The sequence below is a fragment of the Drosophila suzukii genome, unplaced genomic scaffold (assembly GCF_043229965.1).
Source record: "Drosophila suzukii unplaced genomic scaffold, CBGP_Dsuzu_IsoJpt1.0 scf_26, whole genome shotgun sequence".
Taxonomy (NCBI): domain Eukaryota; kingdom Metazoa; phylum Arthropoda; class Insecta; order Diptera; family Drosophilidae; genus Drosophila; species Drosophila suzukii.
Window position 1 is genome coordinate 263,199 of NW_027255913.1, and position 24,009 is coordinate 287,207.

At 39.6% G+C, this 24,009-nt stretch overlaps 1 protein-coding gene and 1 pseudogene across 1 annotated transcript; both read right to left on the minus strand.

Moving 5' to 3' along the window:
• Positions 1-644: 644 nt before the first annotated feature.
• Positions 645-15,175, minus strand: LOC139354818 (mitoguardin-like; annotated as a pseudogene).
• A 551-nt stretch (positions 15,176-15,726) lies between these two features.
• Positions 15,727-20,583, minus strand: LOC139354819 (uncharacterized). Its single transcript, XM_070999066.1, has one exon. It carries the CDS (start codon positions 20,581-20,583, stop codon positions 15,727-15,729), a length of 4,857 nt encoding a protein of 1,618 aa, XP_070855167.1.
• Positions 20,584-24,009: the final 3,426 nt, after the last annotated feature.

Below are 24,009 nucleotides of genomic sequence, written 5' to 3' on the forward strand. Positions count from 1 at the left end.
TTTGACTCCTCGTGATCGACTGATCCAGCTGCCAGCGCTCTGCGGCCTTATATAGGGCCTCCAAGCACCGTTATTTCCCTTTTGCGCACGGCCCGCTGGATCTCTCCACTCTGGGTCCAAAGTTCGTGCCTCCTGGATGACCCACTTGTCCTTCACGTACCGCTTCCAATAGATGCTCCGCCCACTGCTGCCGTTCCGCTGATTCCCGTGCCGCTTGTGACACGCCTGCGTGCCGCTCCACTGCCGAGAAGTGGCACTTCCTTTCCCGGTCCAAAGTTCACGGGAGAGTCCAAAGTCCAGTGGAGTTCCGTTATCCCGTTTCTGCACACGGCACTCTTGCCTTGCCCGCGAAGTCTTCATTCTCTCTCGTTCTCCATGCTTGGTCTCCAAACTCTCTCGCTCTCCGTCCTTGGTCTCCAAACTCTCTCGATCTCCATCCTTGGTCTCCAAACTCTCTCGTTCTCCATCCCAGTCTCCAAACTCTCCTCGCCGCGCCGTTACTACGCGAATTCGCCGCGTAACTGGTAAGCGGCCGGCCATCTGCTGCTGCTTCTATTTGTGGGGAATTATTCAACTCCTCACAAAACTACCGAATCAAACGCGTTTGTAAAAAAGTTATAGGGAGTCCAAGTATGGGTAAAGGCTAAAGTTTAGAAGTTTACTGGATAAACTTCACGCCAATGTTGTTGACGCGCGTTTGCATATGCTGCAGCACTTCCTGCGAGAATTCCTCGATGGTGGTGAAGCGGCTCTTCTGGAAGCTGAAGATGTCGCCCAGAAAGGCGAGCAGCTGCTCCCGGAAGTAGTGGCAGAAGTCGCGCAGGTTCTCGTTGGGTCCAAAGAAGGCCCAGGCCATTAGTGGCGATATCTGCTCGGATATCACGTAAAAGTGCGACATGAACCCGTTGGGGAACTTAAGCATCCGCTTCTTTGCCTTCAGCACCGACCACACGGCTGTGGTTAAGGCCGTCACCTCAAATCCATTGGACAGTCAGCAGTTTTGCACCACTGCCGTAACGCTGGCGGGCGGTGCATCTAGGTCCCTGAACGCATCCAGGATGATAAAGTCCAGGCAGATGTCGTAGAAGGTCATCGCCTTAACATTGCGCTGCTTCAGCTCCATTTGGATGCACGGCCAGTTGTTGCTGTCGTGCAGATAGTTCACTATGTCCTCGTAGCCCACGAGAAACTCCTTGGTATCCTTATCGATCAGACAAAGTAGATCAGTAAGGATCTGCCGGCCGGAATCGCAGATCTACTGGCCCACCGCGGGATCCTTGAACAGGAACTGAAAGGCCAGTCGGACGCAGTGAAGCTGGGCTAACTATTTCGTGTCAGTGCTGCAGTGCTCCACCCGAATAGTGCGGCACGGCACCGTGTACTCATCGTGGTGCTTGAGGGCAATCTGGAATAGCGGATACTCCTCGTACGAGGTCTCGATAAAGCCGTCGAACTCACGCAGATCCGCCACCTGGTCTAGTGCAGAGGCAAAACTCTCCGCGGAATCAAAGTTCGGATCGGAACCTGCTCGACTTAGGACGCTGCCGGACTTATCCCCCAAAGCCGGAAATCTGGGTCTCGTGTTTTTCTGATTTCCCGTTTTAGCCTTCCAATATCGGAGACGACCCTGTTTGTCCCGATTATTCCATTATATCCCTATTCCAACAAAAACTTGCTAGACCATTTTTATAGCTAGACCGTTTTTATAGCTAACTTTTTGTAATATCTTGCGAAACGTCGTTCCGGGTATTTCTTTTATTAATGTACATTTCATTATAAATTCAGTTAAGCTTTATCCTAACATTGTTGTCGACAAAGGGTTAACATAATTTTTAACCATTCTTGCTTTGCTTACTACTTCTAAAGCTATGGCGTAAACTAAGCTGTTTAACGGAAACATTTTGGACTTTTTGGCTATCGTAATCCTTTGCCTACTTCTAAGGCTAATTTCTTTTCGAATCTGTAGTGGTATTTTGGGGTTGCGTACTTTTATATCCAGGGGTGGTCAAAAGTATTTTCACAAACCAAAAGTTAAACATACTCATTATTTGAACTTACTTCTTGTTAACTTTGGCATCAATGAAAAGGTAATTTAAATGGCGTTTGAATGATACAATACATTTCTTAACCCACACAATACTTATTGAAAAGGACGATTTTGTGTGAAAATCTACTATTTAAACTTTTTTCCTCGTCTTGAAAACTTAAATTTTTTGATGCAAAAAGTTTCTTCAAACAAAAATAATAGTAACTGTAAAAAGAATTTTTTAAAAATCATTTTGCTTATATTTTTTAGGATTTTTTGAAAATTTTTATAAACATGAATTTGAGCCATATTTTTTTTTACCATACAAATTTTTTCCGACATTGCCACTTTCAAAAAATCATAAAAAAAATAATCAAAGTGCCATGATTAAAAATATAAGTAGTTATAAAATCTATATCAATCTCAAAAGAAGAGGTTAAATTAAAGAAGATTTAAGAGTTTAGAGTCCTTTTCACCCAGTTTAATGTCGACGTAATATGTGTGTCTGAGACCTTTTCGATTCGTCTATTGCGTTCTGGTCATGCAGGAGGTGTTGCTATGTATGTGAATGTGAAGCTGGAATGTAAACTGGTACTTAAACAGCCAAGTGACAGTACTATTGAATACATATTATTAAAAATCCACAATAAATCACATAGAAGAACCCTTCTAGGTTGCATATATAGAACGAATCGGACAATTGACTACGGGTCATTACTTAATGTTGTATCAGACATTTCGTTGGAGTACACCGACATCATATTGGCAGACAATTTCAACAGCAACCTATTGTCAGAAAATCCAACTCGCGGATATCTTAAGATCCCTACTCTGTATTCCGTAAACGAAACGATTCCCACGCCCTGTTGCACTGTGATACATTACTTGACTTATTTCTTATCAATAACCCTAGTAAAATCATACATTATGACCAGGTTTCTGTAACAGCCTTCTCCAGACATGACCTAATATTTGTAACACACGACTTGACCTTTGACAACAAAATCCATTCTTTTACGTATAGAGATTACAAAAATATAAACTTTAATGATTTAAAAACGAAATTTTTCTGTTGTGACTGGTCATGTATTTACCATCTTCGTCATGTAGATTGTCAATTAGAGGTTTTAACCAACAGTAATTGTTCAACAAGTTTGTGCCCCTAAGGACCAAGGTGCTTAAGCCAATGCAAAATCCGTGGTTCAGTAGTGAAATTGAAAACTTAACCCGCCAGCGAGATGTAGCTTACCTCCGGTGTAAGCGATACAAAACTGATTAATTTCGCTAACAATACAAAGAGGCTAGGGTAAAAGTAAACAAAAAGATAAAATCAGCAAGGAGAGAGCATTATAATATACAATTTAATAACTGTTTTAACTCAAAAAACAGATAGAACAAACTAAAACGGTTAGGTATTGGAAAATGTAAACAACAAATAAAGTCTGAGGTGGACGTCGAATTAATAAACAAAAAGTTTTTGGAAAAAGATGTTCCTGAAGCAACATGCAATCCGTACCTAAATACTCCACCCCTCTGTGATACTAGTTTTAGCTTTATATGTATAAGCCAAAGGGATGTCCTAGCTGGTATTCTGCATGTCAAGTCCGATGCTGTAGGTCTCGATAATATGAATCCAAAATTTGTCAAACTTTTGCTCCCCTTAATGTTGCCCCATGTTACACATATTTTTAACACGGCTATTACAACGTCTTCATTTCCAACAATATGGAAAAGCGCCAAAACCTTCCCAATTCCTAAGCTAAACCATGACTGTACCCTTTTTCAATATTACCTTTTCTATCAAAAGTCTTTGAAAACCTTATGCCCTCACAGATTCAACTATACTTAGCTAATAATTCTCTACTCAACGAAAAACAATCTTGATTCCGCAAAAAAAGGAATTGTATCACTGCAATCACTAATCACTAGACAAAAACTGGACAGGAACTGAGTAACGTTTTAAACGCTCCTTGACCCAGTAAGGCTTTTGATTCTGTGAATCATAATATTCTCTGTACCAAGTTTAGGAATATGTTTAATTTCTCCACTAATGCGACGCAGCTTATTAGGTCGAATTTAACGAATAGGTATCAAGCAGTCGTCTCTGGGACGCAAGTTTCTTCTCTCCGGAATTTATACAGGGGAGTGCCATAGGGATCTGTGCTAGGCCCTTTATTGTTTTCTATATATGTCAATGATTTCCATAGTATCCTGTCTGAGTGTGAAGTACATTTATATGCTGATGATGTCCAAATATATGTTAGTAGACCCGTAACTGAAACATATGCCTGTATATAAGTAATAAAATGTTGTCACTCATTGAAAAGTGGGCAAAGGAAAATGGCTTGGGTATAAATCCTAAGAAATCGAAGTGCTTGGTAATCGGCAAAAAGCTAATTTTAACACTTTCACTACAAAAATAATACTATAATAAACTATGAAGTGAATGCCCTAATCTGGAGATAACATTTAACATTACTTTATCATGGAGCAACCATATAGTCAAAGCGAAAGGACGTACATATGCTCTGTTCAGAAAATTTTCATTCTCTAAATCTTTCCAAACTAAGGAAGTTAGATTATTAATCGCCAAAGTTATCCTCATGTCCGCTCTCTTTTACAGCATAGAAATTTTGGATATTGCGATGCGCGAGATATGCGCACATTAACTGTAACTTTTAATTCAATTGTCCGTTATGTGTTTAACTTAAGACGTTTTGACCATGAATCACAACTGACATATAATAGACTTGACCTTAATTTGACCTCCTGGATCGATCTTAGAACTTTAATATACTTTCACAAAATAGAGACGAGTGGAGACCAAATTATCTTTTTAATAAACTTACCCCAGTCACTTCTGTAAGAACCAAAAATTACATAAGCCCTCGAATACAAAAACAGTGTTCGAGGAGGCAATTTTTCATAAATGGTATCCGGTTATGGAACAATCCACCGCACCAATACAAACAATTAGGAGCGTAACTAAATTTTATAATAAAGTTAAAGATCTCTTAAAATACCAGTACACATAAGTATTAAAAAAAAATAAATGAAATAAAAAAAATAAAAATAAAAATAATAGTAACTGCAAAAAGAATTTTTCAAAAATCATTTTGCTTATATTTTTTATGATTTTTTGAAGGTGGCAATTTCGGATTGCAACAGTAAATATTTATTTACCTGCACGTAAATTTTCTGCTGTAGCGTACCGAATACATAAATTTAATATAGTTTATTTATTTTATCGAATGTAATATCATTTTTCGTCACAATTGTTGATATCATTTTTGTTAAGAGCGCTTTCGCCACTACTTTTTACCTCGTTAAGAGGTGTTTTTGTTTGATATCAGAAGTTTTTTTTGCACAAGAGTTTAAGTACCTCAATACCATGACTAGGAGTCGTCCCCATATGGCTTGGCTATTGAAAAACCAAACACACACTTTCATGTTCCACTTCGGCTTAACTTTATTCTAATAAGGTATGGGTTGTTTACACTCACATTTTAATAAGAATGAAACATATAATATGAATATTAAACTTTTTAATAACAAGTTTTATCGCTTCAATTACCTATTTTAATAGCACAAGTTTGGAATCTAAAGGGTTGTACAGTGTCCGATTCGAAGAGAAATCTGTCGTTTCTTACATTTCCCGCTGAACTAGCGGTTTTTTCCAAAGTGGTAGAACAAATAGATCAAGTTTCCTATTTCGATTAGCTTCATGCAAGTAAAGGACCCTAAAACCATAACAGATTTTCCGTTTGAAAAAATCTAATAAGAATATTTTTTATTAAATTGGTTTTTTTCTTGTTTATTCCAATAAGTATGAAATATTACGTATACGGAGCTGAAACCAGTTGCACTTCTTATCGCTTAATATCTTCCAAACGGTAATCTTTAGGGTAAAAAGGAGGAATCTTAAGGGCTACAAGATATAAAATTTAAAAAGAAATCGTTCGACTCAATTTAGAGAAAATAGTCAAAAAGTGGTTTTAAAAAATAACTTTTTATCGTAACTCTAAATCTATTATATTCATACAATTTTACTATATAAAGAGTATTTAGCAAATTAAATTATCTTTTCAGAGATATACAGCACGTTTCTGTAGCATTAGTAGTTTAGCTACTATAAGCATTTTAAAACTGGCTTTTATTTTTGATTTTCCGCTAAACTAGCGGGTTTTTCCAAAAGTCGTAGAACAAACGTTTTCTATTTCAAGCTACTTTATACATCCATATGGTTTCCAAAACCCTAAAACTAAGATGGGATGCATACAAACCCATAAACAAAGGGACAAACATTTTCATTTTGGGAAGAAGAAAATCTTGTTTTTTGAATTACTTTTGAACGGAACAGACATTTCGTTGGAGTACACCGACATCATATTGGCAGACAATTTCAACAGCAACCTATTGTCAGAAAATCCAACTCGCGGATATCTTAAGATCCCTACTCTGTATTCCGTAAACGAAACGATTCCCACGCCCTGTTGCACTGTGATACATTACTTGACTTATTTCTTATCAATAACCCTAGTAAAATCATACATTATGACCAGGTTTCTGTAACAGCCTTCTCCAGACATGACCTAATATTTGTAACACACGACTTGACCTTTGACAACAAAATCCATTCTTTTACGTATAGAGATTACAAAAATATAAACTTTAATGATTTAAAAACGAAATTTTTCTGTTGTGACTGGTCATGTATTTACCATCTTCGTCATGTAGATTGTCAATAAGAGGTTTTAACCAACAGTAATTGTTCAACAAGTTTGTGCCCCTAAGGACCAAGGTGCTTAAGCCAATGCAAAATCCGTGGTTCAGTAGTGAAATTGAAAACTTAACCCGCCAGCGAGATGTAGCTTACCTCCGGTGTAAGCGATACAAAACTGATTAATTTCGCTAACAATACAAAGAGGCTAGGGTAAAAGTAAACAAAAAGATAAAATCAGCAAGGAGAGAGCATTATAATATACAATTTAATAACTGTTTTAACTCAAAAAACAGATAGAACAAACTAAAACGGTTAGGTATTGGAAAATGTAAACAACAAATAAAGTCTGAGGTGGACGTCGAATTAATAAACAAAAAGTTTTTGGAAAAAGATGTTCCTGAAGCAACATGCAATCCGTACCTAAATACTCCACCCCTCTGTGATACTAGTTTTAGCTTTATATGTATAAGCCAAAGGGATGTCCTAGCTGGTATTCTGCATGTCAAGTCCGATGCTGTAGGTCTCGATAATATGAATCCAAAATTTGTCAAACTTTTGCTCCCCTTAATGTTGCCCCATGTTACACATATTTTTAACACGGCTATTACAACGTCTTCATTTCCAACAATATGGAAAAGCGCCAAAACCTTCCCAATTCCTAAGCTAAACCATGACTGTACCCTTTTTCAATATTACCTTTTCTATCAAAAGTCTTTGAAAACCTTATGCCCTCACAGATTCAACTATACTTAGCTAATAATTCTCTACTCAACGAAAAACAATCTTGATTCCGCAAAAAAAGGAATTGTATCACTGCAATCACTAATCACTAGACAAAAACTGGACAGGAACTGAGTAACGTTTTAAACGCTCCTTGACCCAGTAAGGCTTTTGATTCTGTGAATCATAATATTCTCTGTACCAAGTTTAGGAATATGTTTAATTTCTCCACTAATGCGACGCAGCTTATTAGGTCGAATTTAACGAATAGGTATCAAGCAGTCGTCTCAGGGACGCAAGTTTCTTCTCTCCGGAATTTATACAGGGGAGTGCCATAGGGATCTGTGCTAGGCCCTTTATTGTTTTCTATATATGTCAATGATTTCCATAGTATCCTGTCTGAGTGTGAAGTACATTTATATGCTGATGATGTCCAAATATATGTTAGTAGACCCGTAACTGAAACATATGCCTGTATATAAGTAATAAAATGTTGTCACTCATTGAAAAGTGGGCAAAGGAAAATGGCTTGGGTATAAATCCTAAGAAATCGAAGTGCTTGGTAATCGGCAAAAAGCTAATTTTAACACTTTCACTACAAAAATAATACTATAATAAACTATGAAGTGAATGCACTAATCTGGAGATAACATTTAACATTACTTTATCATGGAGCAACCATATAGTCAAAGCGAAAGGACGTACATATGCTCTGTTCAGAAAATTTTCATTCTCTAAATCTTTCCAAACTAAGGAAGTTAGATTATTAATCGCCAAAGTTATCCTCATGTCCGCTCTCTTTTACAGCATAGAAATTTTGGATATTGCGATGCGCGAGATATGCGCACATTAACTGTAACTTTTAATTCAATTGTCCGTTATGTGTTTAACTTAAGACGTTTTGACCATGAATCACAACTGACATATAATAGACTTGACCTTAATTTGACCTCCTGGATCGATCTTAGAACTTTAATATACTTTCACAAAATAGAGACGAGTGGAGACCAAATTATCTTTTTAATAAACTTACCCCAGTCACTTCTGTAAGAACCAAAAATTACATAAGCCCTCGAATACAAAAACAGTGTTCGAGGAGGCAATTTTTCATAAATGGTATCCGGTTATGGAACAATCCACCGCACCAATACAAACAATTAGGAGCGTAACTAAATTTTATAATAAAGTTAAAGATCTCTTAAAATACCAGTACACATAAGTATTAAAAAAAAATAAATGAAATAAAAAACTAAATAAAAAAATATTTTCTTCAAACAAAAATAATAGTAACTGCAAAAAGAATTTTTCAAAAATCATTTTGCTTATATTTTTTATGATTTTTTGAAGGTGGCAATTTCGGATTGCAACAGTAAATATTTATTTACCTGCACGTAAATTTTCTGCTGTAGCGTACCGAATACATAAATTTAATATAGTTTATTTATTTTATCGAATGTAATATCATTTTTCGTCACAATTGTTGATATCATTTTTGTTAAGAGCGCTTTCGCCACTACTTTTTACCTCGTTAAGAGGTGTTTTTGTTTGATATCAGAAGTTTTTTTTGCACAAGAGTTTAAGTACCTCAATACCATGACTAGGAGTCGTCCCCATATGGCTTGGCTATTGAAAAACCAAACACACACTTTCATGTTCCACTTCGGCTTAACTTTATTCTAATAAGGTATGGGTTGTTTACACTCACATTTTAATAAGAATGAAACATATAATATGAATATTAAACTTTTTAATAACAAGTTTTATCGCTTCAATTACCTATTTTAATAGCACAAGTTTGGAATCTAAAGGGTTGTACAGTTTCCGATTCGAAGAGAAATCTGTCGTTTCTTACATTTCCCGCTGAACTAGCGGTTTTTTCCAAAGTGGTAGAACAAATAGATCAAGTTTCCTATTTCGATTAGCTTCATGCAAGTAAAGGACCCTAAAACCATAACAGATTTTCCGTTTGAAAAAATCTAATAAGAATATTTTTTATTAAATTGGTTTTTTTCTTGTTTATTCCAATAAGTATGAAATATTACGTATACGGAGCTGAAACCAGTTGCACTTCTTATCGCTTAATATCTTCCAAACGGTAATCTTTAGGGTAAAAAGGAGGAATCTTAAGGGCTACAAGATATAAAATTTAAAAAGAAATCGTTCGACTCAATTTAGAGAAAATAGTCAAAAAGTGGTTTTAAAAAATAACTTTTTATCGTAACTCTAAATCTATTATATTCATACAATTTTACTATATAAAGAGTATTTAGCAAATTAAATTATCTTTTCAGAGATATACAGCACGTTTCTGTAGCATTAGTAGTTTAGCTACTATAAGCATTTTAAAACTGGCTTTTATTTTTGATTTTCCGCTAAACTAGCGGGTTTTTCCAAAAGTCGTAGAACAAACGTTTTCTATTTCAAGCTACTTTATACATCCATATGGTTTCCAAAACCCTAAAACTAAGATGGGATGCATACAAACCCATAAACAAAGGGACAAACATTTTCATTTTGGGAAGAAGAAAATCTTGTTTTTTGAATTACTTTTGAACGGAACATCGGATTTCAACAAATGAGGTGTCATTCGACGCGTATTCTCAGTAAGAATAAAACTAGCTAAACAGCTTGGGGCTTTTATTCCCACCGTATCCAGCAGCTCCAATTTTCTAAATTTTTTCTTTTACACTTTCATCGCTTTTTCTCTTTTTGTTTAGTGCGATACCTTTCGATTGGTGTATCACTCGTTATGATCGGACCATAATTGCAGATTTTCAATTCTGCGGCTATATATAGTAGTTGTCCTCGCACGCTCTCTTGAGCGCTTCGCCACTACGTGTACTGCCGTCCACAGTGATTTTGGTTTTCAAATTCAAATTTTAAGGCGGTCATCTTAAGATTTGAACTTAACTTTCATCAATTTTCAATTAAATGCTGAGTAACGGGTATCTGATAGTCGAGACACTCCACCATAGCGTTCTCTCTTGTTTTGCCTTGGTGTTGCAAAGGTAGCACTGTCATGCCTTTTATAAGCTATGAATGCTAGTATGCACCACTTGAAACTAAATACGTCGGTATTCTGTACTCTTATAAGTGTATAAGTGCTCTTATAATTTTCGAAGCCTGTATGTACCCGCTAGCAGGAATATTTTCTAGTTTGATTATGGTAATATTTATATTTATTATATTTATATCCCAGCGCTACAAGTGCACACTTATAATTATCGCGCTAGTCACATTAAGTTGATATTTATACCCGTTACTCGTAGAGTAAAAGGGTATACTAGATTCGTCGGAAAGTATGTAACAGGCAGAAGGAAGCGTTTCCGACCCCATAAAGTATATATATTCTTGATCAGGATCACTAGCCGAGTCGATCTAGCCATGTCCGTCTGTCCGTCTGTCCGTCTGTCCGTCTGTCCGTCTGACCGTCTGTCCGTCTGTCCGTCTGTCCGGATGAACGCTGAGATCTCGGAAACTATGGGAGCTAGGCTATTGAGATTTGGCGTGCAGATTCCTGAGCTTCCTACGCAGCGCAAGTTTGTTTCAGTAGACTGCCACGCCCACTCTAACGCCCACAAACCGCCCAAAACTGTGGCTCCTACAGTTTTGATGCTAGATAGAAAATTTTAACTGAAATGTATTGTTCTTATCAATACCTATCGATTGACCCAAAAAAAAGTTTGCCACGCCCACTTAAACGCCCACAAACCGCGAAAACCTGTGACGCCCACAATTTGCATGCTAGATAAAAAATTTTAACTGAAATGTGTTGGTGTCGTCAATACCTATCGATTGATCCAAAAATAAATTTGCCACGCCCACTCCAACGCCCATAACGCTTAAATCTGTCTACCGCCGGTAGGTGGCGCATTTTAATCTCGCTTTGCTGCTTGCATATCTCCATTTCCCTTTGAGTAACGGGTATCTGATAGTCGAGGTACTCGACTATAGCGTTCTTCCTTGTTTTAAATTATTATTATTTTTAAATTATAAAAACAATTTTCTCACTCTCTTAACTAATATTATTGACAAACATCAAATTTTCGTCGTATTATTGCTTTTAAATATTTTTTTATTTATTTTTTTATTTCATTTGTTTTTTTTTTAATACTTATGTGTACTGGTATTTTAAGAGATCTTTAACTTTATTATAAAATTTAGTTACGCTCCTAATTGTTTGTATTGGTGCGGTGGATTGTTCCATAACCGGATACCATTTATGAAAAATTGCCTTCTCGAACACTGTGTTTGTATTCGAGGGCATATATAAATTTTGGTTCTTACAGAAGTGGCTGGGGTAAGTTTTTTAAAAATATATTTTGGTTCTCCACTCGTCACTATTTTGTAAAAGTATATTAAAGTTCTAAGATCGATCCAGGAGGTCAAATTAAGGTCAAGTCTATTATATGTCAGTTGTGATACATGGTCAAAACGTCTTAAGTTAAACACATAACGGACAATTGAATTTAAAGTTACTGTTAATGTGCGCATATCTCGGGCATCACAATTTCCAAAATTTCTATGCCGTAAGAAAAAGTGGGCATGAGGATAACTTCGGCGATTAATAATCTAACTTCCTTAGTTTGGAAAGATTTAGAGAATGAAAATTTTCTGAACAGAGCATATGTACGTCCTTTCGCTTTGACTATATGGTTGCTCCATGATAAAGTAATGTTAAATGTTATCTCCAGATTAGTGCATTCACTTCATAGTTTATTATAGTATTATTTTTGTAGTGAAAGTGTTAAAATTAGCTTTTTGCCGATTACCAAGCACTTCGATTTCTTAGGATTTATACCCAAGCCATTTTCCTTTGCCCACTTTTCAATGAGTGACAACATTTTATTACTTATATACAGGCATATGTTTCAGTTACGGGTCTACTAACATATATTTGGACATCATCAGCATATAAATGTACTTCACACTCAGACAGGATACTATGGAAATCATTGACATATATAGAAAACAATAAAGGGCCTAGCACAGATCCCTGTGGCACTCCCCTGTATAAATTCCGGAGAGAAGAAACTTGCGTCCCAGAGACGACTGCTTGATACCTATTCGTTAAATTCGACCTAATAAGCTGCGTCGCATTAGTGGAGAAATTAAACATATTCCTAAGCTTGGTACAGAGAATATTATGATTCACAGAATCAAAAGCCTTACTGTGGTCAAGGAGCGTTTAAAACGTTACTCAGTTCCTGTCCAGTTTTTGTCTAGTGATTAGTGATTGCAGTGATACAATTACTTTTCTTTCGGAATCAAGATTGTTTTTCGTTGAGTAGAGAATTATTAGCTTAGAATAGTTGAATCTGTGAGGGCATAAGGTTTTCAAAGACTTTTGATAGAAAAGGTAATATTGAAAAAGGGTATAGTCATGGTTTAGCTTAGGAATTGGGAAGGTTTTGGCGCTTTTCCATATTGTTGTTAAAAATATATATAGTGTTAAAAATATATGTAACATGGAGCAACATTAAGGGGAGCAAAAGTTTGACAAATTTTGGACTCATATTATCGAGACCTACAGCATCGGACTTGACATGCAGAATACCAGCTAGGACATCCCTTTGGCTTATACTTATAAAGCTAAAACTAGTATCACAGAGGGGTGGAGTATTTAGGTAAGGATTGCATGTTGCTTCAGGAACATCTATTTCCAAAAACTTTTTGTTTATTAATTTGACGTCCACCTCAGACTTTATTTGTTGTTTACATTTTCCAATACCTAACCGTTTTAGTTTGTTCTATCTGTTTTTTGAGTTAAAGCAGTTATTAAATTGTATATTATAATGCTCTCTCTTTGCTGATTTTATCTTTTTGTTTACTTTTACCCTAGCCTCTTTGTATTGTTTGCGAAATTAATCAGTTTTGTATCGTTTCCACCGGAGGTAAGCTACATCTCGCTGGCGGGTTAAGTTTTCAATTTCACTACTGAACCACGGATTTTGCATTGGCTTAAGCACCTTGGTCCTTAGGGGCACAAACTTGTTGAACAATTACTGTTGGTTAAAACCTCTAATTGACAATCTACATGACGAAGATGGTAAATACATGACCAGTCACAATAGAAAAATTGCGTTTTTAAACCATAAAAGCTTATATTTTTGTAATCTCTATACGTAAAAGAATTGATTTTGTTGTCAAAGGTCAAGTCGTATGTTACAAATATTAGGTCATGTCTGGAGAAGGCTGGTACAGAAACCTGGTCATAATGTATAATTTTACTAGGGTTATTGATAAGTAATAAGTCAAGAAATGTATCACAGTGGTTGCTACAGTGCGTGGGAATCGTTTCGTTTACGGAATACAGAATAGAGATCTTAAGATATCCGCGAGATGGCTTTCTGACAATAGGTTGCTGTTGAAATCGCCTGCCAATATGATGTCGGTGTACTCCAACGAAATGTCTGATACAACATTAAGTAATGACCCGTAGTCAATTGTCCGATTCGTTCTATATATGCAACCTAGAAAGGTTCTTCTATGTGTTGGCTGTTTAAGTACCACTTTACATTTCAGCTTCACATTCACATATATAGCAACACCTCCTGCATGACCAGTACGCAATAGACGAATCGAAAAGGTCTCAGACACACATATTACGTCGACATTAAACTGGGTGAAAAGGACTCTAAACTCATAAATCTTCTTTAACTTAACTTCTTCTTTTGAGATTGACATAGATTTTATAACTACTTATAGTTTTAATCATGGCACTAGCTATGGAACAAACTTCCTCATTTTTCGTTGTTTTTATCAAAGATTATTAGGGGCGCAATCCTAATATTCAAAGCGTAACTTATATACTTCTTAAAGTAAACTATTATCGTAAACCTATCTTAATTAAGAGAATACAATTTACATTGTCGATTTAGCGTCGCTTGTGAACGGTTGTGTTTACTTTTGTGCTCTGAATTTTTGTCTAATCTGTGATTTTTTGCGAGTGTTTTGTGTTTGTTTATTAACAAAGCTTAGTCTAACCGCTGGGTTAGTGTGTTTAGTGTTTTTTACTAGATCTCCCAGTGATTATAGTAATTTTAACATTTATATTAGATTTGCTTAATCTCCTAGCTTTGTTAGTGTAATTTTTATACTCACTAAACACTCTTGGGAGTGATTAAACGACTGAAGTTCAAATATAACAGTTTAGCCTTTAATTCTTTAGCTTATAATGTGTACACTTCACTCTTCTTTATTAATTAACTTTAACAAAATAATGGGTCGCAATGGACAGCAAAATAAAAGAAGACCATGTTGTTCTGGTCGCTGAAGCTTGTAGTTCTCACTGCGACCCATTATTTTGTTAAAGTTAATTAATGAATGTTCAGTTGTGACGCCGTGCAAACCAAAAGCTCTGTACGGCTGTCATTGTAAGAGGGGCTCTTGGGAGTGATTAAACGACTGAAGTTCAAATATAACAGTTTAGCCTTTAATTCTTTAGCTTATAATGTGTACACTTCACTCTTCTTCATTAATTAACTTTAACAAAATAATGGGTCGCAATGGACAGCAAAATAAAAGAAGACCATGTTGTTCTGGTCGCTGAAGCTTGTAGTTCTCACTGCCCTTCTTCTACGTTCGTCGGGTTGCCAGATCTCCTGACCTTCGTCTTCAGTTGGCAGGGCGATCAGCTGTGCATACGAACTAAGTACTGTGGGACTGAACATGCCGCCCGCCAATGCGAAATCCGCGTGATACATGTGTTGTTCAGGATTCTGGATCTAACTTCCCTTGTACTCGTAGCGGCTAAGACAAAGAGAAAGAGAAATGACATACGGATGCAATTGATTATCAAGGGAGCAATAGCTGGTTCATATTAGCATGAGATCGGCAGGCGACAAAGCTTGGAGATGGAGCGTTTTTGACTGCCTGATTTTGTTTTCAGTGTTACAACTCGAACGAGTGAATCCTCTCCAGGATGGAGACTGGTAATTCTACCGAGCGACCATTGTGATGGAGGCAGTTGATCGTCCTTCATGAGTACTAATTCGTTGATTTTAAAATTCTCCTTTTCCTGACACCATTTTGGGCGAGTTTGAAGATGGGACAGCCAATCTCGGCTCCATTGCGTCCAAAACTGACGGATTAAATTTTGATGAGACAGAAATTGCTCACGGAACGACGAGTTTTGAGGGCGGCAATGGGCAGGTGCGAGCAGGGTGTCACCAATGAGAAAATGTGCCGGCGTGAGAGCTTCTAAGTCGTCTGGATCAGCTGTTAGCGGACAAAGTGGCCGAGAGTTTAGGCAAGCTTAAATCCGGATGAGCACCGTTGCGAGTTCCTCATAAGTCTGCTTGTGACTTCCGACAGTCCTCTTCAGGTGATGCTTGACGGACTTGACCCCAGCCTCCCAAAGGCCTCCGAAATTGGGAGAGTATGGCGGAGTGAAATGCCATGTAGGGCACGTAGCGTGGTCGCGATCCGCCTGTTGTGCGCTTGCTAATAACTTATTGGCGCCAACGAAATTTGTTCCGTTGTCGCTATACATATGTTGAACTGGTCCTCGGCGACCAGTAAAACGAGAAAATGCTAGTTGGAAGTGTTCCGACGAGAGTCCGGTAACCGCTTCTAGGTGAACTGCCTTCGTAGCCAAGCAGACGAAAATAGCAATGTATCCTTTGTAAGTACTTGTCCCACGAAGCCGTGCTGCCTGGATTTCGATTGCTCCGGTATAATCGACGCCGGTCGCAACGAATGGGCGGTTTGGTGGGTTGACTCTGTGCACCGGCAGGTCGCCCATCAATTGACTTCCGATGCTAGGTGACGCGCGGAAGCACGTGATGCATTTTCGAAGGATTGTTCGGACGGCTTGTCTTCCATTTGGAATCCAGAACTTGTACCTCGTGTGGGCTAAAGTAAAATGGGCGCCGCCGTGCAGGGTAGCTTGATGGGAGTTCTGAATTACCAGCTCTGTAAAGAAATGACGCTGCGGTAAGATGATTGGATGTTTGCGATCGAAAGAAAGGTTGGAATGTTTGAGACGACCGCGAACGCGTAAGATGCTGTCGTCAAGAAAGGGAGTGAGATTTGTTAGGGTGCTCTTCGGAGGCAGAGGATTTTCTGCGAGGATCGCGTGCATGTCGGACTGAAAGGTTTCTGCTTGTACTATTTTCACGACGCAGCGAAGTGCATTGTCCAGTTCCTCTGGCGACAGCTGACTGTAAGATCTGGTTTTCTTCGATTGAGCGTTGTGACAAAAGCGCAGTATGTATGCTATGACTCGGACGAGTTTGGTGTAAGTTGAAAACCGCTCAATGAGACTAATGTCTACTTGGGTGGTGTGCAAACGAATTAGCAAAGATTTTGCTTCTAGGGACTGCTCATCAAACTTTATGTTCGGTACCTCTGTGTCCGGCCACTCACTGGAGTGTTGCCTCAACCATGACGGTCCGTGCCACCAGAGATCAAAGATGGAGATTTCTGATGGGGATAGTCCTCTCGTGGCGCTGTCTGCTGGATTATCTGCCGTGGGAACATGTCTCCATTGGTTTGAATCGCTGTGGTCCAGAATGTAGGCAACGCGATTGGCAACGAACGTTTTCCATCTAGTAACATCTCCTTTGATCCAGTGGAGAACGATAGTGGCGTCCGTCCAGTATGTAACGGAGATTTTAGCGTTTTTCCAACGATTGTTTGCTACTACCCATTTAGTTAGTTTGGTTGCCAGCACAGCGCCGCATAACTCGGTCCTCGGGATCGTGAGGGGTTTCGTTGGAGAGATTTTGGATTTTGCAGAGATGAGAGTGGTATAAAACGATGAATCCGGTTGGGGTATACGCATGTAAACCGCCGCTGCGTAGGCGTGAGTGGACCCGTCGCAGAAAGCGTGCAACTGGATATCATGGCTAAAGTCTGGCATATACCGTACGCTGCGAGGTATTCGGATTTTGCTGATGTCCTCCAGATTGACACGGAACTTTTTCCATTTGTTAGCGATGGAACTGGGTACTGGGTCGTCCCACCCTAAGTGCTTGCGATCGTTCTCGGAATGGAGGTGTGCCATTGTGACTTCCTTTAGAATTAATTTTGCTGAAATGAGAATAGGGGCTATTAGTCCTAAGGGATCGAAAAGTCTGGCAATGCTCGAAAGAATTTCTCTTTTGGTTGAACCCGTGGGAATGCTCGCTTGCAATTTGTAGGTGAAACAGTCTTGGTTAGGTAACCAATGCATTCCTAAGGTTTTGACTGTATCAGAGTTGTCCCAGCTTCGTGACGTTTGATTGCATCGGTTTGATAAAGGAATGCTGTCTAGAAGCGCTATGTCGTTACTAGACCATTTCCTCAATTCCATATTTGCGGATTTTAGAGCGTTCTGGATTTGTAAACTCTTGTTTTGTGCTGCTGAGATAGTGTGATCACCAGAAAGAATATCGTCGACGTAGATTTCGTGCTTTAAGACCTCTTCCGCCAGTGGATAATTTTCGCGTTCATCCTCTGCAAGTTGACGAACGACTCTAATGGCGGTGAATGGTGCAGAAGCGGTACCGAAAGTTACAGTTGACAGGCAATATTCCTTGATGTTTCCATCCGCCGCCCGCCATAAAATCCGCTGGCATTGCGTGTCGTCCGGATGTACGTCGATGCAGCGGTACATGCGCTGGATGTCGGCGGTGAAAACATGTCGGTACTGTCTCCAATTCAGTAACACTGCAGGGAGATCATTTTGGAGAGTGGGTCCTACGGACAATACATCGTTTAGAGATCGACCGTTTGAGGTCTTTGCCGATGCGTCGAATACAATGCGCTGTTTGGTGGTGAGACTGTCTTCTTTATAGACAGCGTGATGAGGAAGAACGCAGGATTCAACCCGACAGAATTTTTTGGAGGTACTGACGGTTGATCTCTCACTAGTGACTGCTGGTGTGATTTGTCCCAATTCAAAATATTCTTCGATTCCCTCCTTGTAGCGAATCCATTTTTCTGGATCCCGTTCATAACGCCGCTCTAATTGAAGAAACCTGTTTAAAGCGACTTGATGTGATTTCCCTAGGGCCATTGTGGAATCGAAATGCCATTTGAAAGGTAGTCTTACCATAAAACTACCGTTTGTTTGACGTGTGTGCGTTTCCTTAAAGAAGGACTCACACCACCGCTCTTCGTCAGATTGAAGTGATCGGCTTGGGACAGATTCTATTTCGCAAAAATTCTTCAAAAGCGATTCCGTGTCTAGCGTGGTTTGATGACAGCGAATATTAAGTGTGTGGATTGATTCCTGGAACTTGCCGAGTATCATCCAACCTAAGTGAGAATTTTGTGCAATAGGTTCGTATGGATTTCCGATTCGGGTTCCCGGAAGGATAAGACCCGCCATGAGGTCGGCTCCGATGATGAGATCTATGCGTTTCGAGCGATAGTATAAAGGATCCGAGAGCTGGAGTCCGTTGATGTGTTTCCAGTTTTGAGGCGAAAACGATTGGTTTGGTAGATGTGAGGTCAGCGAGTTCATAACGTACGCAGAGTCGACATCTAGATTGAACGTTGGGTTTAGCGACGTTCGGATGCAGCAGCTTGCCGTAAAGTTGCACCGTTGACCAGTAGTTTGGCCGACGCCGGCGATCGAAGCGCGGATTCTGCATCGTGGAAGCTGGAGAGCTTGGACGGTATGCTCTGAGATTATTGTAGCTTCCGACCCCTGATCGATGAGGGCAGTTATTGTTGCTTGAGCGCCGCTTTGGGGGTGGCAGACAATAATCCGTGCGGTAGCTAGCAAGATATTCTGTCGCGTTGCATGGGAGGCTGTGGAAGAATAACATTGGAGGTTTGGATTAGCAAGGGGGCTAACTGGTGAGGTGTCGTTGTTCATAATCGAAGCGGTATGTGGTTGACTGGATGATACGGTCGGCGAGTAAGGTTGGGGTGCTTGAGTGATGCTTGGCGCCGCGGCCGGATGAAGTAAAGAATGGTGGCGTTGTCCACAGTGGTAGCAATTCTTTACACTTGAACAGCGGGCCAGCATGTGCGATTTCCTCAGGCAGTTGAGGCATAGATTTGACTTACTCACGACCTCCTTACGTTGGTAGCAATCCAAGCTAAGGAATTGCTGACATCGACGAAGGATATGATTACCATTGCAGTGTGGGCAACGAAGCACAGGGGGGCTTGGTTGCGCGTGGGTGTTATGAACCGCGATACGTTTTGTGGGGTGATGATCCAGTGGTGATCCAGATTTGTTGGTGCCCGAACAGTTTCTATTTTCAATGGCGTCCAGGGTGAGTAACCGGTTGTTGAGAAACTGTTCGAGATCCTTGTACGAGGGAATGTGGGTTTGACTGCCGAGATGATGTTCCCAGGCGGAGTGCGTCTCTTTCGGTAATTTTGCAGTCAAATAATGGGCGAGCCAGTGATCCCCATTCTGCAACGACGCGTTGATGGTGTTACAGGCGGCTGCGCAGACGTTGACTGCACTGATCATAGATCGTATATCATCGGGCTTCTCCTTGCTTAGGCTTGGCAACTGGTACAACATGTTCATGTGATTGGAGAAGACCACGCGTGGATTGTTATAGCGCTGAATTAGTGTGTCCCATGCTACCGTATAGTTAGCGGCCGTCAAAGGCATTTGACGAATATCGCAATCTCGACCAGCTGGCAGAGATTCCTTGAGGAAATGAAACCGTTGAATATTGTCCAGCCGCTCATTTTGATGAATTAACCGAGTGAAGGCGTCATAATATCCAGGCCAGTCCACACAGTTTCCGCTAAACTTGGGCACTGGCAGTTGTGGCATGTGGACACGTGCGTCGGCAACCGTCGACACGGCGGTGGGTGCCGAGGCTGAGGACGGCGTCACTGGGAACTTTATTCGTTGGCCTTCAGCTACAAGGCAATAGGTTTCCATGTACAGATCCTCGAAACTGACAGCGATCTTCTTGGCGTGATAGTCCGTTTTGACATATCCCTCGGTGCAGATGATTACTTGATGGGTGGTCTCAAAAGCCGCGTTTAAACTCTCGATCTGCTGCAGGCGCTTCATATAATAACTTTCGGTTTTTCGAGACGCGGCATCCTTCTTATAGTTCTGCTGCAGACGTGTTAGACTTTGGAGACGCTCCTTTTGAAGTGTAATAAAACCTGCTAAGGCCGGATCATCAGCTTCGTGGTCAGACATATTATAAGAATTTTTACCAATTTATTTTGAACCTAGCTAGCTCTGCTTGATAAATAAAAAAGCACCCGTACTCACGTGATCTTTCCCTTTTTTTACTTATGCCTGATGTTACGTAACGTTGAATATAGCGTGAGCGCAGGCTGTACTGGTTTTCGATTCCGCTTTGAGTAGAAGATTTTCCTTGGTTGCGAAATTATAACGGGCCTTCTTGCAGCACCCGTGTGTGTGTGTAGAAGGGCTGTCAGGCGACCGGGTGTGTTGGTATTGGTGACTGTGCTCTATCGGTGTGAGAGCACTTGTTGGGGGCACAAACGGAGACGATCGCAATTTGTGTTAGATGGAGTGCTGGTTGTTATGCATTATAACCCACAATTGAAAGATCAAACTGAGATTTTTAAACTTCAAGCAAGAGTCCCCTCATGGGCCACCATGTTCAGTTGTGACGCCGTGCAAACCAAAAGCTCTGTACGGCTGTCATTGTAAGAGGGGCTCTTGGGAGTGATTAAACGACTGAAGTTCAAATATAACAGTTTAGCCTTTAATTCTTTAGCTTATAATGTGTACACATCACTCTTCTTCATTAATTAACTTTAACAAAATAATGGGTCGCAATGGACAGCAAAATAAAAGAAGACCATGTTGTTCTGGTCGCTGAAGCTTGTAGTTCTCACTGCCCTTCTTCTTCGTTCGTCGGGTTGCCAGATCTCCTGACCTTCGTCTTCAGTTGGCAGGGCGATCAGCTGTGCATACGAACTAAGTACTGTGGGACTGAACACTCTTTGATTCTCACTCTCTCTCCCGCTCTATATTACAACTGTTACTTAAACTCTCTCTGAACCTGCCAAATTTCTGGTAGACTTTTGGTGTGCTATTCTCTTGTCTCTCTCTCTCTCTCTCTCCTGCTTGCTTTACATTGTAACTGTTCCTGCGTAAAGTTGTCAGTGTCCCACAAGCAACGCTCAATCGATAAAAGATTTATTCTCTCGTGCTCTTTTACATTTAAATTGATACGCGATCTCGCGCTCTTATTTTTTTTCGTGTTTTGTGCCTTTGTGGTTTTGGAATTTGATCCCAGTGCCAAATTTACTTGAGGTATTTTTCATATATTATTTTATTTTATTTCATTTCCTTTAAATGGCTCTTGTCTGCTCTAAGAAAAATTGTACTCTTTCGTCTTCAACTAAAGACCCTTTTATTTTCTGCTGGCTCTGCGAATCGATGATGCACGTTAAATGCGCAGGATTTACTGGTAGAGTCAAAGACTTCATTGATCAGAATTCTGGACTTATGTGGTCATGTGGATCCTGCAAGGAAATGGTTGTTGAGATGAGCGGCTTTATGAAGCAGACTCGAGACAGCCTTTTGAATCTCTCTGGTGCTTTTAACCAGCTCAATGAGGGGTTCAATTCCGCTTGTGCCCAATTTAATAATACAAAATTACTAACTGAGTCGGCTAAACGTAAAAAAACCAGCTTAGCGGCAGGTAATACGGTCACGGTATCCACCCCAAATCCGAACTTGGTGGCTGCAGCAGTCTCTGTTGACACTGTGGTAAGTGAACCTACTGCGCCTATGGATACAGCTGTTTCAGGTGAAGTTACTGCTTCTCGAAGTCGGGTGGTATAAAAACCTTCAGTGCCGGCTACGGTGCCGACCGTACCTATAGGTACAGAAGTTACCGTTTCTGGCTCTCAGCTTAGTGAGGTGCAATCTGCTGCTGGGGGACGTAAAAAATTATCAGTTGTTCCACATAGAAAACATTTATTTGTTTCGAGATTCACCCCAGATACCACATCTGAGGATGTTTTGGAATTTATTCGTGAAAGATTCCCATCCTAGAATATTTCAGTTGAACAATTTAGATTTTCATATGCTCGTAGTATATCGTCTTTTAAAATATTTGCTCCGCCTGATGTGCTTAAGGTACTACTTTCTGAAAGCTTTTGGCTTAATGATGAAATCATCAGTAATAAAAGAATTTGTTCCAAATAAACCGAGAACAAATAACAGACCTTCCACTGCGCCAAAAAACTAAAAAGTTTATTTTTGGCTTATCAAAATGTTAGGGGACTAAATATGAAGCTACCCAAGCTTTATGCTGACTCCTCTGCATTTACTGCTGATATTTTGGCTTTTACGGAAACTTGGCTGAAACCAGAGATATCTGACAATGAAGTTCTGTCAAACAATTTTAATGCCTATAGGACCGATCGCTCCTCACGTAGGGGAGGCGGTGTGCTGATTGCCGTTAGCACTAGCCTTTGATACTCCTAATGAAATTGAATTTGTTAGTGTGAAAGTTTCCTTGCAATCATTCTCAATATTTGTTACATGTTCCTATATTCCACCTGGCTCTGATTTAATAATTTATGAGCACCACCTGTCTGCGAAAAAATCTGTTCTATCCCTTCTTTCTAACAGTGACCTTTTGATTGTTTTGGGTGACTTTAATCTCCCCGATATTTCTTGGTCTTCTCCTACTGACTCACTAGTCGCTATACCTCTATCCGCCCATGATTTTGTAGATGGTCTTCTAGAATTATCGTTACAGCAAGTAAGCTTTATAAGGAATTCATTAAATAGACAACTAGATCTTGTGTTTGTTTCAGACCCGTCTGAAGTCACGGTATCTAGAATTGACGCTCTTGTTGTACCTGAAGACCGATATCATCCAACAATGGAATTGGCAATCTGCCTCCCATGCGTTGATACCCTCTCTCCTTTAGTTTCTCAAACTAAAGTGAGATGTTTCCGAAAATGTAACTATAAAAAACTTAACGACATGATTTCTCAATATAATTGGACAGAATTGTACAATTGTATGGATATTGAAAGTGCCACTGAACACTTCTATATAGTGTTAAATACCTTTTTTAATGAATGCGTTCCTGATAGGTTTCCTTCAAAGACAAACAGGCCACCTTGGTTTACCAATGCGCTTCAAAGACTTAAAAACCTTAAGACAAACACTTATAAAAAGTATAAGAAATCGGGTAAGCCATCTGATTTTTCGAAATATGTGGTGGCTCGATCGGATTTTAATGTTCTCAATAGTCATTGCTATTCTATGTATTTAAGTCGATGTAAATTTGAATTTTTAAATGATCCGAAGCAGTTTTATAACTTTGTCAATGCCAAGCGTAAGTCGTCAGCATTGCCTTCATCGGTACGTTTTAACTCAATGGAGGCATCGACGGATTCTGAAATTGCTGATTTACTTGCCGAGTTTTTCCAAACTACTTATAGTTCGGCTGCTTGGTCAAATTCTAACTACCCTTATCCCTTAAATAAGGCAAATTGTATCTTTACCCCTGAAATTACGGAAATTTCTATCGTTAGAGACTTAGAAAAAACAACGCCAACTTATTCTCCTGGTCCTGATGGACTCCCCGGGTGTGTGCTTAAGTTTTGTGCGTCAACCATATG

Coding starts and splice junctions, on each gene's coding strand:
- LOC139354819 (XM_070999066.1), bottom strand. CDS start 20,583: ATGTCTGACCACGAAGCTGATGATCCGGCCTTAGCAGGTTTTATTACA.